The sequence below is a fragment of the Geotrypetes seraphini genome, chromosome 1 (genome assembly GCF_902459505.1).
Source record: "Geotrypetes seraphini chromosome 1, aGeoSer1.1, whole genome shotgun sequence".
NCBI lineage: Eukaryota > Metazoa > Chordata > Amphibia > Gymnophiona > Dermophiidae > Geotrypetes > Geotrypetes seraphini.
Window position 1 is genome coordinate 475,470,028 of NC_047084.1, and position 16,107 is coordinate 475,486,134.

The window sequence follows — 16,107 nt, forward strand, 5'->3', positions numbered from 1 at the left end:
TATATTTCCCCAATATTTTAGTTTATATCACAAAATTCTATCATAAACATATATTTAATATAGTAATGTTATTTTTTCTATATCTCATATATTCTATTCCAGCAATTCATATCCTCTTTTTAATATATAAAAATAAATATCCATATCTTAATATACTTCTTTAAAAATTGATTATAAATTTATAATTATTATCATTTATTTATATTTCAACAAATTTTTTTTTTTTTTCCTTTCATTCTAAAAAATGAAATTTTTAATATATATTTTTTATATTTTTCCTCTTTTTGAATTAATATCAAATCCTTTTGAAACTATAATATTACAAAATCAAAATTTATAATTAATATTTAGTATATTTTTCTTATTTATTTTACATTTTCATTTCCTTTCTTTTACTTGCATCTAAATGTCATAGATCATGTTTTCTTATTTATATCCTTCTTCCCTTTAGTCTCTTGAGTGTCATTAGTCATTTTATTTAATATCCTTTTTTCCATTCTGCTTTCTTCTTTTACCAAATTGTATCATTATCTGGGTGTATTCTTCTTTTTTCCTCCTTTTGTTATTTATTCAAGTTTTTAATTATTTTATGATCACTCTTTACTCCAGCCATCCAACTTTTATTTTTCTAAAGTTTAGACTCTTGAGTTTCCAGTCCATCTTTCTTGTCTATTTCTTCTTTATATTTTTTTTGTCTTTTTCTTTAGTTTGTTTTATTTCCTGTTCTTTATTTCATATTCTTCTTTCTTCAGTATTCCAAAGTCTCACAGTTTTATATTGAAAATTTTTCAGAATGTACATCAAAACCAGTCTTAAAATCTTCTGATCGTTTCAACATCCATTATGTTAGAATGACATAGGTTCTGATTTTAAAAGGAAGGTCTTTAGTTTTTCCGGATCTTCAAAATACAAGGATTTATCTCCAGAAGATACCCTCATTTTTGCTGGGTAATACAAACCATATTTATATCCCTTTTCCTTTAATTGAGGTCTCAAGTCTAGGAATCTCTTTCTTTTATTTGCTGTGTTTTTAGCAAAATCAGGCAAAAACCATATTTTGGATCCTTTGTAATTTAAATTTTTGTCTTTCTTGGCAGCATTTAAAATTTCTATTGCTTGCTGGTATCTTAGCATTTTAAATATTAATGGTCTTGGTCTGCCTTGATTTTCCATATTTTTTACTGGGATCCTGTGCGCCCTTTCTATTTCTAATGGTTGTTTAAAATCCAATTGCAGTATTTTGGGAATTAGATTTTCTAAAAATTGTATGGCATTTTTCCCTTCCAAATTTTCCTGCATTCCAAAAAGTTTTATATTCTTTCTTCTTCCTCGGTTTTCATAATCTTCCAGCTGATTTTTCAATTGAATCAGTTCCAAACTGTCATTTTTACATCTGTTTCCTTCACATTCTAAAACCTCCATTTTAGTTTCTAAGTCAGTTGTTCTTTTATTATTTATTTCCATCTGTCTGTGGATATTTAATATTTCTTCCTTCATTTCAGTCATATTACTCACAGTCTCTTTAAGCATTTGTTTAATTTGTCTCAGTTCCTCCATAACTTCTGCTTTGCTCAGCACATCCGATTCTTCAGCAGGAAGCGGGACCTTACTCGGTGTAATTTGATCCTGCTTCTGCCTTTTTGCCGACATACCAGTTTCATTTTTATTTTGTCGGGTGCTTGCCATGCTCCTGCACTTCTTTTTATATTTTCGCCGATTTTATTTTCTCCACAGTCGTTAGGACCACGAAGACTTCTGTCAGCCACAATGTCTAATAGCTTGCCTTCGATGTTATGCCGCCCAGCACAGAGAGAAAGCCGGTGAGGAAATAACAGATTTTTTTTTTTTTTTGCTTCCTTCCCTCAGTGCTTTATTTTAGTTTCGGCGGAGGAGGGTAGTATCAAACTGTCATAGTTTCTATATCGACAGGCACTATTTTATCTCCTCAGTGATCTTTAAGATCTTTAACTTCTGTCAGCCACACTTTCAGTAACTTGCCTTCGTTGCTGCGCTGCTCCAGCACATAGAAAAAACCGGCGAAGGAGAAACAGATTTTTTTTTGATTCCCTTCCCTCAGGGCTTTGTTTCAGTTTCGTCGGAGGAGTTTCAATATTGACTGCATTAGTTTTTCGCCGAAATCGGCATGAAGGGGATAACTTTTTTTAATAGCCGTTGCCTAGTTGAAGAGGAGCGCCGCGATCACATGTCCATTTTGTGTGTGCGCTAAGCCACGCCCCCAGGAGGGGGGAATTCTAAATTTTATTAAATGTTTGGTTTAATAAAAAAGATTATTTTATAGGAAATATTTGAGTTCATATGTTATGGAAGGGGTGGGAGGGAATGGGTTAAATTTTATGTTTTAATGTTAAATATGATAGAAATTCAAGTGATGTATTTAATTTCAATTGTCGATTATTGATACACTTGTTGTAAAATGAAAAATGAATAAAGATTTTTTTTTTAAAAAAAAGAAAATCCTAATACATATTCATTGCTTCATAGTGAAAAAAACTCAGAATTCCCTTCTCACAGATGATATTTCACTATTTTTATAGTTTCTTCATGATGCTTTTGTGAGATGGTATTTTAAGGCATCCACAAATCTTTTTATTAATGTTCATTAGAAGAAACAAAACTAAGTTCTTTCTTTTCCTATAGGAAATGTACTTGTGTTTTGACTATAATCAAACGGTATAATCCTACAATCTTTTCCTCCAGTAGAGGTGGGTCGGAATGAAAGGGATTAAAGACCTGTTTGCACCTCTTAATTTTATTTAAAATAAACTTTATTAATAAAAAAAAAAACCAAAACATGATTGTAAGGATTGATAGTGGCCTCACAATGTTAGGTTGTAGGGGTAATGTTAGGCGCCCTTACAAACGCCAGGTCCCAGGTTCAATTCCCTCACCGAAGATTCACCAGGAATAGAATCAAATGAGAAGCACAGCCAGAGGTGATTGCATAAAGAATATATTATAGAAATAGGCATACAGAAAAGTAGGATTCATAAAAGTTACAATTACATTCATAAAAGTTACAATTACAGAGACTGCTTCTGTGTTCTTGTGAATGAGAGAGAACACACAAAGAAAGAGAGAGAAAGGGGGGTGGGGAGGGTGATGCCCCAAGCTAGCAAGAGAGACAAGAGAGACCAGAGCCAAGAGAGCAGGGTGATGGTCTAAGCTTTGGGTTCCAGAGATAAAGAGAAGGATAGTCAGAGAGATAGACAGAGAAAAAAAAAAAGGTAGATCCATGTGTGCTGCAGAGAGGAGGCTTTTATAGCTTGGAATCTTATTCTGAATATTTCCCAGAATTTGTAAACTGTTTGAAACAATGGTTAATTTAATTGATAAGGAGGGTGTGATACTTGCAGGCATGGTAGATGGGATTAGTCTCTGGCTTCTTTGTCCCATTCAAGCAGCCTATCTTCTTGATAAACAATCCAGTCTGGCTGGATGATTAATGTATGTGAATTCTGTGCAGGAGCTCAGAATTCTGCATCAACATTCCAGAGTCAGATTGATATAATTTCCCATAGGCCTTTGCTAACATTGGTTAGGGCAACCAAAAATGCTGATTGCTAGCAATAGCTATGCTGACAATGATGATGATATTCGCCAATCAGTTTAGGATGGGCTGGGGAGGGCTTTGACGAGAACTCCAGTAATTTGGAACATGAGGACGAGCTGGGCAGACTTTTGCAGCCTGTATCCTGCAAATGATGAGATGGTTTGGATAGGCTGGAGTGAGCTTCAATGGCAACTTCATTAGTTGAAACCTGTGGACAGTACTAGGTGGTCTTTACGATCTATGGCCCAGAAATATCAAAGAATAAAGACAATTTAACTTAATCATGAATGTATAAAGTGTATAACTATTGGGCGGACTGGATGGACCTTCCAGGTCTTTATCTGTTGTCATTTACTATGTTGCTATGTATGATGATGATGATAATAAACATCCGAGTTATATCACAGTTTTTTGCATAGAAGAGAAATGATTCCTTGTGTATTTTGAGAATTTTCTCATCCATTCTGTCAGTTGCACTTCTTGCAGTGTATGGCTAGAACAACTCCTTAAGCAAATGCTAAAATGCTATGCTGTTTTGAAAAGCAGTAAATGCATTCACAGCAGCCCTAGCCCCAGCCAATTCAAAAGCCAATGCAGAAAGCCACCACAAGCTTTTCTGCATCACCCCCTCAAAGTGCAGAGGACCTAATCCAGGAATAAGACTGGAGTTCCTCCACATGGCAGTGCGCACTGTCACTAATTCACAGAGCTGGCTCTGTAACTGTTTTCCTTCAGCAGATTTTTTTTATTTTTTTTTACAAATTCTTTATTCATTTTTTCATCTTACAACAAGTGCACAATATTACATCATTTAAAACTTTTACGCCAGGGTATGTATTGGATCCTCCCAGAGCTCATGGAAAACATCCCAGATTGGCTGTATTTGGAATGGCGACTCATGTTTCCTTTACATCTTTCTCATGTTCTCGGTATAAAAATGCCTAGAATATGTAAAGAGAATAGAATATTGATGGATACATGGAAAACATTACGTTATGTCAGCAACTTAACACCTAACCCAATACAAAAATCAACAAATCAATCTATTTGGCTAAACTCCAAAATTCAAATTGGCGGTTTTAAAATCGTGTGGAAGCATTGGATTATTGCAGGTATAAGAACTTTGAATGATGTTATTTCAAATGGTAAACTGCTTGATTTTTCACAGTTGTAACATAAATATGGTCTAAACAAATCACAAAGTTTTAAATGGTTGCAGCTGAAGCAGGCTACTCAGGAGGAGTTCCCTGAATGGAAAATTCTTAGCAATCAATATAGTCTGGAATTCTTATGCTTTCAGATGGATTTCTTGGGACACCAGGCCGCACAGTGGTTAAATTGATATCTGGATTTATGAATAAAAAACCAAAGACTGGTCTTAGAGACATTTGGAGCATTGAGATTAAGCATCAAATTTCTGCATCTCAATGGCCATGAATTTGGTCTTGGAGAATGAGATGTACAGTGTCTACGTCTATGAGACAAACTTGGTTCTTTTTGTTACATAGAGCATTTTGGACCCCAGTTAGATTACAAAGTTGGATAGCTCTAAGTCTAATATGTTGGCACTGTAATCTGGAAGCAGGGACTCTAGATCATTTAATATATTTTTGTCCCTGTATCATGGCCTTTTGGAAGTCAATTTGGTCTCAAATTAATTCTTTATTAGAAACCATGTAGCTCTATCATATGATACAATTCTATTAGGAACGTCCATGAGAATAAAAAGTCAAATTTCATCTAACAATAATAAACTTTTATTAATAATGACAGGAGTTGCCATTCAACATATCACCAGAAATTGGAAAAATTACACCAGACTTAATTACACCTTCTGGTGGAATTTGTTGTGCCATATATACAAAATGGAAAGAACAATTGCCATATAAAAACGGAATTATAATAATTTTAAAAAGATTTGGGGATCATTGATAACATATTGTAATGATTAGACACCTTTTAACACTAAAAATATAATTATAATAATGGGAAAGGGGGGATATATAGTTATATTATTGGTTTAATCAATATTTTTGAATATATCACATGTATGAGATGTTTGATTTATAATATTTGTGGAAAGGGAGGGTGGGGAAGGGGCTTAATTTATGTATTGAAGATGATAATAGAAAAGAATCTCAAGTGGTGTATTTGATTCAATTGATGTAATATTGTACACTTGATGTAAGATGAAAAAATGAATAAAGAATTAGAAAAAAAACCCAACAACTTTTACACATCACTTGAATTTCTTTCTATTGTCATTGTAAATACATAAATTTATTCCTTCCCCAGCAGATTTATAAAGGCAGACCTGATTAGCGTCTTAGGTCTGTCTCTCTTAGAGATTACTTCTTGAAGAAATAGAGGTGTTTGAGGAAGCAAGCCTTGTCTTGAGCCCGGATGCACTAAAAATGGTCATTAAGACCGTGTGGGTCGCTGTGGGCCAAATTTTTTTTTTTTTTTTTTGTCCAATTTTAAAATAGGAATTGATGTTTCAGTAAGTTGGCACGCAAATGAGTTTCGCTGTAGTGGAGGTGGGGGAAGGAGGGGAAATAGGTCTCAACCATCACACAACAGTGACACTTAGTGGCCAGAATTAGAATACAGTGGAACCTTGGTTTGCGAGCATAGTTCGTTCCAGAAGTATGCTCGTAAACCAAATTGCTCGTATATCAAAGCGAGTTTCCCCATAGGAATGAATGGGTTATAGGTTTATATATATATATATATATATATATATATATATATATATATATATATATATATATATATATATATATATATACAATTGTTGTTTATATTGATAGATCTTCCAAGTGTTGTTTATGAGACAATGTATGGTTTTACTCTGTACACTTGTTGATTAATTAAAAATGAATAAAGAATTTAAAAAAAAAAAAAAGGAATGAATGGAAATTCGCTTGATTCGTCCCCCCCTTCGAGGTCACCGGCGCTGCTCCATGGCCCCCCCCCAATCCCCTGCAATCCTACATCCCCCACCGAGCACCCAAATAGCATCCCTTATTCCAATTTGGCATCAGCACCAGTGCACAGGACATGCCGGTGCCGATGCCCGAAGATCCTCCCATTGGGCAGGGCTGGGCTGGACTGGGCATCGAAGATCCTCCCTCATGGCTGGGCTGGACTGGGCCTTGAGCATTTGCGCATGCTCAAGACCTTCTGGTCTCGCTCGCTCCGAGATTCTCGGAGAGATCGAGACCAGAAGGCCTTGAGCATGCGCAAATGCTCAAGGCCCAGCCCAGCCAAGAGGGAGGATCTTCGATGCCCAGTCCAGCCCAGCCCAGTCCAGAGGGAGGATCTTCGAGCACCAGCATCGGCATGTCTTGTGCGTTGGTGCTGGTGCCAGTGCCAAATTGGGGTAAGGGATGCTATTTGGGTGCTCGGCGGGGGATATAGGATCGCAGAGGGATGCCGGATTGCGGAGGGGGGGGGTGCTCGTAAATCGAGTGAAGCTCGGTTTCCGAGGTGCCGATTTTGTGAATGTTTTGTTCATCTTGCAAAACACTCGCAAAACCAGTGCACCCATAAACCGAGGTTTGACTGTACATGTATGCTGATTCTGGAAGGAGCCATGGTTGTGATTCTTGGCCAAGAGCCTTAATTTCAATGGCTAAACTGGATGATAGAAGGAAGAGTGATAAAAGCTATTGAAGAGTTCCAGATGGTTGTTCATGAAGGTCAGTAGAAGTCAGTTCCAACTAAGCTTAAAGTCCAGAAGTGCAGAAAGGCTAGAAAAAAATGTATGCGCAAAAATTCAGTATAGTTGTATGTTCCAAAACAAATTTTTTTATTAGTGCAACCCTGAGCAACAACAGAGCCATGGCATCAGTCTACAAAAGATACACAGGGGAAATACCTCTGAGAAATCTAGAATCTTTCACTAAAGTGTTTCTGACAAAATAGCTCCTCTGGCCTCCTTCCAACCCCCCTTCCCCTCCAAAAGTAATGACAAGTTTCAAAAACCCCACATATGTTGGACATACTGTACATTAATTACTAAGATTACCAGCTCACACCAGATAAACCAAACAGGGTTATCCCAGTAGCATACCAAGGGCGGGGCAGAGGGGACCGTCCGCCCTGGGTTCAGGGAGGGGTGCTGGAGCAGTCACAGGTCTGCTATCTGCCTCTGCTCAGACATTGGCTCTGCTGGTCTCCACCCCTTTTGACATTAAATTCCTTTTTTTTTTTTTTTTTCAAATTCTTTATTCATTTTTCCATCTTGCATCAAGAACACAATATTACATCATTTAACCTTAAAAACATCACTTGTATTTCTTAGAACATCATCTTAAAAACATAAATTTATACCCTCCCTACCCACCCTTCCCACAAATATTTTAATCAAAAATGTTTGACATCAAATTCCTATTCCGGGGCAAGGGACCAGCAGAGCTGATAACCGCACACAAGCAGACTGCAGACGTACGGAGGAGGGGGGTGCCCCCAGACAGAGGAGGGGAATGTTCTTCTCAAAGTTCCCGCCCCTCCAGGTACACCACTGGGTGATCCAGTCCCTGATTTGTCTCATAGCATGCAGGGATATTTTAGTTCTGATATTTACGAAGAACTCAGTGGAGAAAATCAACTAGTGGTTTATGCATGCAATAGGATGGTGGCTCTCAACTCATTCCTTGAGGCCTAATCAGCCAGACTTGTATTCAGGATATCTGTAATGAGTATGCATGAGAGAGATCTACATACACTGGAGGCAGTGCATACAAATCTTATCTTACACATATTCATTGTAGGACTCTTGTAAACCTAACTGACTGGGTGTGTCCCAAGAACTCAGTTGAGAAGCACTGCAGTAGGGTATAACTTCTTTGGTTGATCTGGGCTGAGTTAGCAACCCCAAGGATAACATACACACAGAGAGACTGAAACAGCACACTTATATAAGCAGTTGTACCAATCAAGGTTTCAACCTTGGCTGTTGTCCATTCTCTCATCAATCAACTTGAACATAAATGGGCCAGACAGGACCCTGCAAACATAGAGCATCAAGGGAAAGCACACTGAGGTTGCTCCTCTCAGTGGTGGAATCCTGAAACATAGAGACCTTTTAATCTGTCACTTTGGAACTCAGAAGCACAGTTTAATATTTTGTACAAGTGAACACTCCAGGGTACCGATGAAAAACAGAAGTATAGGGCGAATATCATCCCAAGAGGAATTGCTGAATGAATGGTTTTTCTTTTTTACATTTACAGCACTTAGCAATAGTTCGTAAGCAGTGGGAAGCAATAGGGTGGCTGAGCGTGGAAAGGAATGGTATTCATTTCTCTCTTACCTCACTCTTCCCATTATGTAGGGACTAGGATGAAATGAAATTGAGTAACCATGTAATTAGCCTTTGGTCATTTGCTGCAGGGGGCAGATCACAGTGGCAGCCGCATGTCTACATTCATTGAAGCCAGCAATGAGATACAGCCAGCCTGTGCTGGACCTCGGCCAGCAAACAGAAAGGTACAAGGGTCTAAATGTACTATATTCATTAGCTATCAGAGTATCATCTCATCACTTCACTGGCCTTTCACACCAATTTTCTCAACTGCATCTGAAACATTTCACCCCCTTTTTAATTTTGTTGTCCTGACAGTTTCCTTCTGCTGCTATGGGCTTCCAGCTCTGTTGGAACCATGGACCAGTACCATAGAAACATAGAATATGACGGCAGAAAAGGGCTGTAGCCCATCAAGTCTGCCCACGCTAATGACCCACCCCCAGACTTCACCCGGCTAGAGATCCCACATACATATTCCATTTCTTTTTGAAATCGAGCACGCTGCTGGCATTAATCACCTGCAATGGAAATTCATTCCAATGATCGACTACCCTTTCAGTGAAGAAATACTTCCTGGTGTCGCCATGAAATTGCCCACCTTTGATTTTCAGTGGATGACCTCTTGTGGTTGAAGGTCCTTTAAGAAAGAAGATATCGTCTTCCACCTCGATGCGGCCCGTGATAAATTTAAAAGTCTCAATCATGTCCCCCCTCTCTCTACGTTCCTCGAGCGAGTATAGTTGCAGTTTATTCAGTCTTTCCTCATATGGGAGGTTCTTGAGTCCCGAGACCATCCTGGTGGTAATTCGCTGAACCGACTCGATTCTCCGCACATCTTTTTGATAATGTGGTCTCCAGAATTGAACACAATATTCAAGATGAGGTCTCACCATGGATCTGTACAGGGGCATTATGACTTCGGGCCTCCGGCTGACGAAACCTCTACGGATGCATCCCACCATTTGTCTAGCTTGTCTAGTACCATCAACCTTCATTTTTTTAGTTTGTTTCTATAAGCCATCATTCCATAGTGTTCCTCCAGACAAGCACAGATGGTTTGTGCACCCCAACCAGCAGGTGGAGACAGATAAAACTACACTGAGAATCCTGACTAGACTGTATACCAGCTATGCAGTCCCTGAGCCAGCCAGTTGTTCTCAGTCTCCAGCAGGTGGTGGACATATCTGTGCAGTCCCAGTCAGGAACAGAATTACAGCCCAATAGGGGAATTTTTTTTTGGTTACCTATACCAACTGCAACTTCCCTTTTTGTTCTAAATTTGCGCTGGACTGGGGTTGAGGCCCAAGGGGGTCTCTCTAGCCCTGGGGGTGCCAAACCTGGGTGTCCTGGTCCCTTCCCCCCCCCCTTCCCCCATATCCCTTAGGGATCATTCTTGTGCCTCGACTGTGCTTCTGTCCTGCTAGGCAGACAGCCAGTTTGGGAAGCCAATAGGGTCTGCTCTTTCCTATTTGAAAATAAAGAATAGACTGAGGAGGAAAGTTGTTTCCTGGGCAGGGTTGGGAATCCTGTGGTGTCCTCAGGCCAGGGAATTTCTTCAAGTCTTAGGGTCCATGGTGACTTTGCTAGAGGTGGCCCAATGGGCAAGGGCCCATTTGTACCATCTGTAAGTGGCTCTTTTTTCGTGATGGTCACCTCAATTTCAGTCTCTGGAAGTCTGAATTCTATTAGGGATAAGGGCTCGCCACAGTCTCGATTAGTGGTTGCTACAGTACAGCTTTTCTCAGGGGTATGCTTTGGATCCTCCTCAGTGGACAGTGATCACAGCAGATACCAGTCTCAGGGGATAGTCTTTGGTCGCCAGAGGAAACTATGTGGTCAATCAGTTGCCTTGAGACGAGGGCAATCCGCTTGGCATTATTGGTGTTTCAAGATCTTCTCAGAAAGGCGGTGCACATTTTGTCAGACAATGCCACAGCAGGGCATTCATCAGCCAGCAAGGAGGCACCAAGCGTTAATCACTCACAGAGAAGACGGTGCCTCTTTGAAGTGGGACAAAGCTCATCTTATCGATCTATCTGCGGCTCTTGTAGCAGGAGACGAGAACGGGCAGGTGGATTTTCTCAGCAGGACCCAGGAGAGTGGAGTCTGGCTCCAAGTGTTTTTACCCTGCTCATCAACAAGTGGGGTCATCCGGAGATGGATCTCTGATGGTGTCAACTTGAAATGCTCAGATGTCCTTTCTTTTCTAGTCACAGAAGGGACAGCAGAGCGGAGGGATAGATGCTCTAGCTCAGCCTTTGCCTCCATCCAGCCTCCTTTATGTGTTTCTGCCATGGCCTGTGATAGGCAGAGTTCTTCAGAGGATAGAGCTTCACGGCGGTCGAGTGATGCTGGTGGCACTGGATTGGCCTTGGAGGCCTTGGTATGGGGATCTTGTGCATCTGATGATACCGTGTTTCCCCCAAAATAAGACCTACCCTGAAAATAAGCCCCAGTTAAGATCCCTCCCTCCCATCCCTTTGTGCACCGGAACCCCAACTACCTTCCACATACTTCTGAAGCCTTCCCTCTGCTACGTCACTGAAATTCTGTAACTTCATCCAACTTGTTTGATGTAGAATAAATTCAAATAGCACTAACTTAGCAAAAGAATAAAAGAATCAAATTTCGTCTAACAATAATAAGCTTTTATTGATCATGACAGGAGTCGCCATACAACAAATCACATTTAATTGGAAAAATTGGAGTAGACTTAATTATTGCTTCTGGTGGAATTCATTATGTTACATTTATAAAATGGAAAAAGTAATTCCTATACAAAGAGGGAACTATAATAAATTTAATTAAATCTGGGGGCCATTGACAAGATATTGTAATGAATAAATACCATTTTTCCATTATAAATACAATAAAAAGGAAGGGATAGGGGGGAGAGATTTTATAATTTTATTAATATTTAGACCAATAATAAAGAATATTATATAGGAGTTTTGTGAATGCATAGATTATGGTTGGGTTGGGAGGGATTGGGTTAAAATTATAATGTTTCAATGCTGAATATGATAAAGTTACAAGTGTTGTATTCAATTTTAACTTATTTATTGTTACATTTGTTATATGATGCAAAATGAATAAAGATTTGTAAAAAAAAAAAGAATAAAAGTAATTGTTTGCTTCTTTTATTTAGGCTTTTACTGTGATTACCGTTAATATAATGAGGTTTTCACTGGCAATGGGCTGCTTCGCGGTCTTCCCCACGGGAGCCTTCCCTCTGAAGTGTCATTATTGATAGCAGGCCCCGGCGGGGAAGGCTGCAAAACAGCCTTTGCTAGTGAAAACCTCATTGCATTAAAATGGCGATTAGGATGAGATGTACAGTGTCTGCATCTATGAGACAAACTTGTTTTTTTTCTGTTTTGGACCCAGTTCGTTTACAGAAGTTGGATAGCTCTAGATCTAATAGATGCTGGCACTGTCATCTTGAAGTTGGGACTTTAGATCATTTGTTATTCTATTGTCCATTGATTTTGGCTTTTTGGAAATCAATATGGGGTCAAGTAAATTGTTTATTAGAAAATCCGGTGGCATTATCATATGATACTGTATTGTTTGGCATGTCAATGAGGGCTAAAAGTCAAATATCTTCTAACAATAATAAGGTTTTACTTATTATGACAGGAGTTGCCATACAACAGATTACGAATAATTGGAAGAATTGGAGTAGATTGAATTATAGTTTCTGGTGGAATTATTTATGTCATAAATGTAAAATGGACAGGGTAATAGCTACACAGCAGGGGTATTTAAGAAAATTTCAGGATGTTTGGGAGCCTATAACAAATTATTGTAATGAATGAATACTATTTTCCCCCTTAAATATGCATGTCTAAGGTTGCGGGGGGGGGGGGGGAAGGTAGATTTTGGTCTTTGTATAAATGTAAGGAATGTAAGGATGGGGACTATAATATGTTTTTATGTGTTTAAAGATTATTATTGATCAAGGGGGAGGGGGAGATAAGTTCTAAATTGATTTGTTGCAGATTAAAGTTAAAAATGTTTTTATTTGTTTATACACTTTTTTTTAAATTTCTTTATTCTTTTTCAAATTTACATCAAGTGCACAAAAAGAACAACATGAAATTTGTTTATACACTTATTGTAAGTTCTAAAAATGAATAAAGAATTTTTTTAAAAATAAATAAAATGGCAATTACAGTAAAAGCAAATCTCCTCCTCTTCTTTCCATGAACCATGCTCCATATGCCTTTCCCCAGTTATTTTTCTTTTGGTTTGCTCTCATTTCTTTTTTAAATGCCATGAGTGCAGATAGGTTTGTATGAGATATGTAAAAGTCATTTATGGATGTTGTATCTTTTTGTCCAGCACTTCCATGAGGAACTGGCATTGCAGATGGTCGTTAGTACAGGCATGGTGAGGGAAGGTGTTTTCAAGTATGCCTGGTTCTTCTTTGAGCTTCTGGTAAGATTTTCTGTTAGACAATTCTCTACAGGTATGTGAAGACCATAAGCAGCAAGTGTAGAATTGTTTTAGCCCTAAGTAGTGCCTGTGATACTAGGGAAGAATAATTATCTAAGCAAAAGGCCTCTTGTAAAACTAATATATGAGATAGATTGGTGAAAATTATGCAGTCTCAGCAGCCTATAGTAACTTTATGATTCTACTTGTTGAAAACCTCAAATTTTAAATAAATGTTGAACGGTCTGGAAGGTCCAGCTTGCTTCTGAGCAGTATGACTGCATCCTGACTTGGCTTCTCTGGCAAGAGCAGGAAAAACCTTGCTCTTTGAAGATGATTAAAGATATCAGGGCTAGATTCTCCAATATTTGTGGTAAAATCCGATGGGCTGCTATCAAGGCCACTATTGTAACGATTTTAAAAAGATGAGTCATTCTCTATTTAATAATCTTTATTCATTTTTAAAAACACTTTCAACAAGTGAAAATAGAGATAATTAAAACATTGTACACTTTAGACATCACTTAATATATTACAGGATTAATACAGATCAATACCCTCCCTCCACCCACCTTATTCACTATCATTAAGATATCTATAAAATTTTATCTTAGTTTGCGAAACACACTATACATTTTTAAAACATAAATTACACATATATAACCATTCAGACTTATTTATCAATCCTCAAAAATACCACCCTTCCCCCAAATTACCATCCTTAAAAATAATCAATTAAAAAAAACTTATATTCCTCACCCCCTGGATGTGCATTTTATCTAACAACAAAAAACATAACTACAATAATTCTACAAAAGATATCAATGGACCCCAAATTAATTTAAAGTTTGTAATATTCCCTATCAAATCAGCTCTCATTTTTTCATATTTATAGATTAGACATAGACTTGCCCACCAGAATATAAAGTTGAGAAGATCCCAGTTTTTCCAGTTCCTTGTAATCAGTTGTATAGCTGTACTTGTTATAATTAAAAAAGACGTCTTTTATATTTGTCTAGGGGATCTTTGATATGCAAAATTGTACCACAATGAGTCATTCTTAAAAGACCCTGCATGCAAATGAGGTTTGCGGATGTTTGTATAGGCTCACAAAATTTACATGAGATGAGTAGCGATCGGCACATGTGCATAATAAACCCCTCAAATAAAAAAAAGATTGAAGATCAGTAGGAAGGATGCCCACTCCTTCCCGTCACTGCATAGGGGTCCTCTGACACCAAAACCCGACACCTCAGGGCAGCAAGAAGGATGCAAGAAGGACTGCAAAATCAAGAAATTTCTTGACCAAAATTTAGCATTTCAAGCGGCTTCCCACAATAGATAATTTCAATCGCTAATGCTTGGAGCTTGTTCTTATAAACATTATAGACCTCAGTTGAAAACCTACCTTTTTTCAAAACACTTGGTCAAATAATTTTTCTTACCTTTATTAAATTGTTTATTATTTTTTTTAAACCATGTTGAACTTAAGGTTACGCGGTTAAGAAGTACGATGTTATGTCCCTCCCATTGCCATCGCCCCCCCACCTGGGACAATCAATCATCTGCCCCTCCCCGGGCAGCAGGATGTACCATCACCCAACCACCTGCCTACCCCCCCTACTTCCTCCAGCTGGCAGGCCTGCCTCTTCAAAATGGCGGTCCTTCCCCTTCCCAGTGCATCCTGGGATGCATTGGGGGGCCCAAGTCTGATTGGCCAAGGCACTCAAGGCTCGTCTCATAGGAGCAACACATACAACTTATTGGTACATTATTCACGACTTTTATTAACATGGTTTTAGTTTGTAGATATGATTTCTGAGAATTATTTGTATGTCTGTTTTGATGATTTTATTTTTAAATTATGTATGTAATTCTGTAAACTGTTTAGTTTTAAATGGTATAGAAATTTTTTTAATAAATAAATAAATAAAATTAAATAAATATTATGGAATCGGGCAATAAAGCATCCCTGCCAGACTGTGAACTGAAACAGAAGCCTTTTCCTCTCATGATAATTCTTACTTCTCCACAGTGGCATAGCAAGGGTGAGAGGCAGTGGTGCCCTTCCCTTGCCCTTGTCTCCACCCCACCCCCACCCTCTGCTCCTTCCCCAATGCCCCCTGCCACGCGAGCACCCCCTTCCCCTGTACCTCTAGTTGTTCACTGCATGAGCACCAACTTCAACGTGCTCCTCGCGACCACATTGGCTCTCCCTCTGGTGTCATCACCGGAAGCCGAAACAGTTGCAAGTAGCACGTTGGAGTTGTTGCTCATGGTGGTGAACACTAGAGGTACAAGGAAAGGGAAGGGGGGGCATGGAGGAGGGGTTGCAGCTCCCACACCATGACAGCACTTGGGGCGGGTTGTTCCCTTACTATGCCACTGCTTCTTCTGGTCTCAGGGTGTAATATCCATTACATGCCCAAACTGAACTCTCCAATTCACACAACCTTGATAATAAATGTACAAGTGCTAGCATTCTCTGATTAAGAATATAAGAATTGCCGCTGCTGGGTCAGACCAGTGGTCCATCGTGCCCAGCAGTCCGCTCACGCGGCGGCCCTTAGGTCAAAGATCAGTGCCCTAACTGAGACTAGCCTTACCTGTGTACATTCTGGTTCAGCAGGAACATGTCCAACTTTGTCTTGAATCCCTGGAGGGTGTTTTCCCCTATAACAGCCTCCAGAAGAGCGTTCCAGTTTTCCACCACTGTCTGGGTGAAGAAGAACTTCCTTACATTTGTACGGAATCTATCCCCTTTTAACTTTAGTGAGTGTCCTCTCGT

The 16,107-nt window shown here is 38.8% G+C and overlaps 1 protein-coding gene across 5 annotated transcripts in view; it reads left to right on the forward strand.

The window, feature by feature from the left end:
- DOCK8 (dedicator of cytokinesis 8) overlaps positions 1 to 16,107 on the forward strand; it is a 414,444-nt gene that overhangs the window by 207,524 nt on the left and 190,813 nt on the right. For 4 of the 5 annotated variants that reach the window (XM_033924987.1, XM_033924968.1, XM_033924998.1 and 1 more), the window contains exons 23-24: positions 8,969 to 9,064; positions 13,227 to 13,322. In XM_033924987.1, the coding sequence (XP_033780878.1) occupies positions 8,969 to 9,064; positions 13,227 to 13,322 (192 nt within the window). The remainder of the gene's footprint in view (positions 1 to 8,968; positions 9,065 to 13,226; positions 13,323 to 16,107) is intronic. The other variant, XM_033924979.1, reaches the window with a different exon arrangement.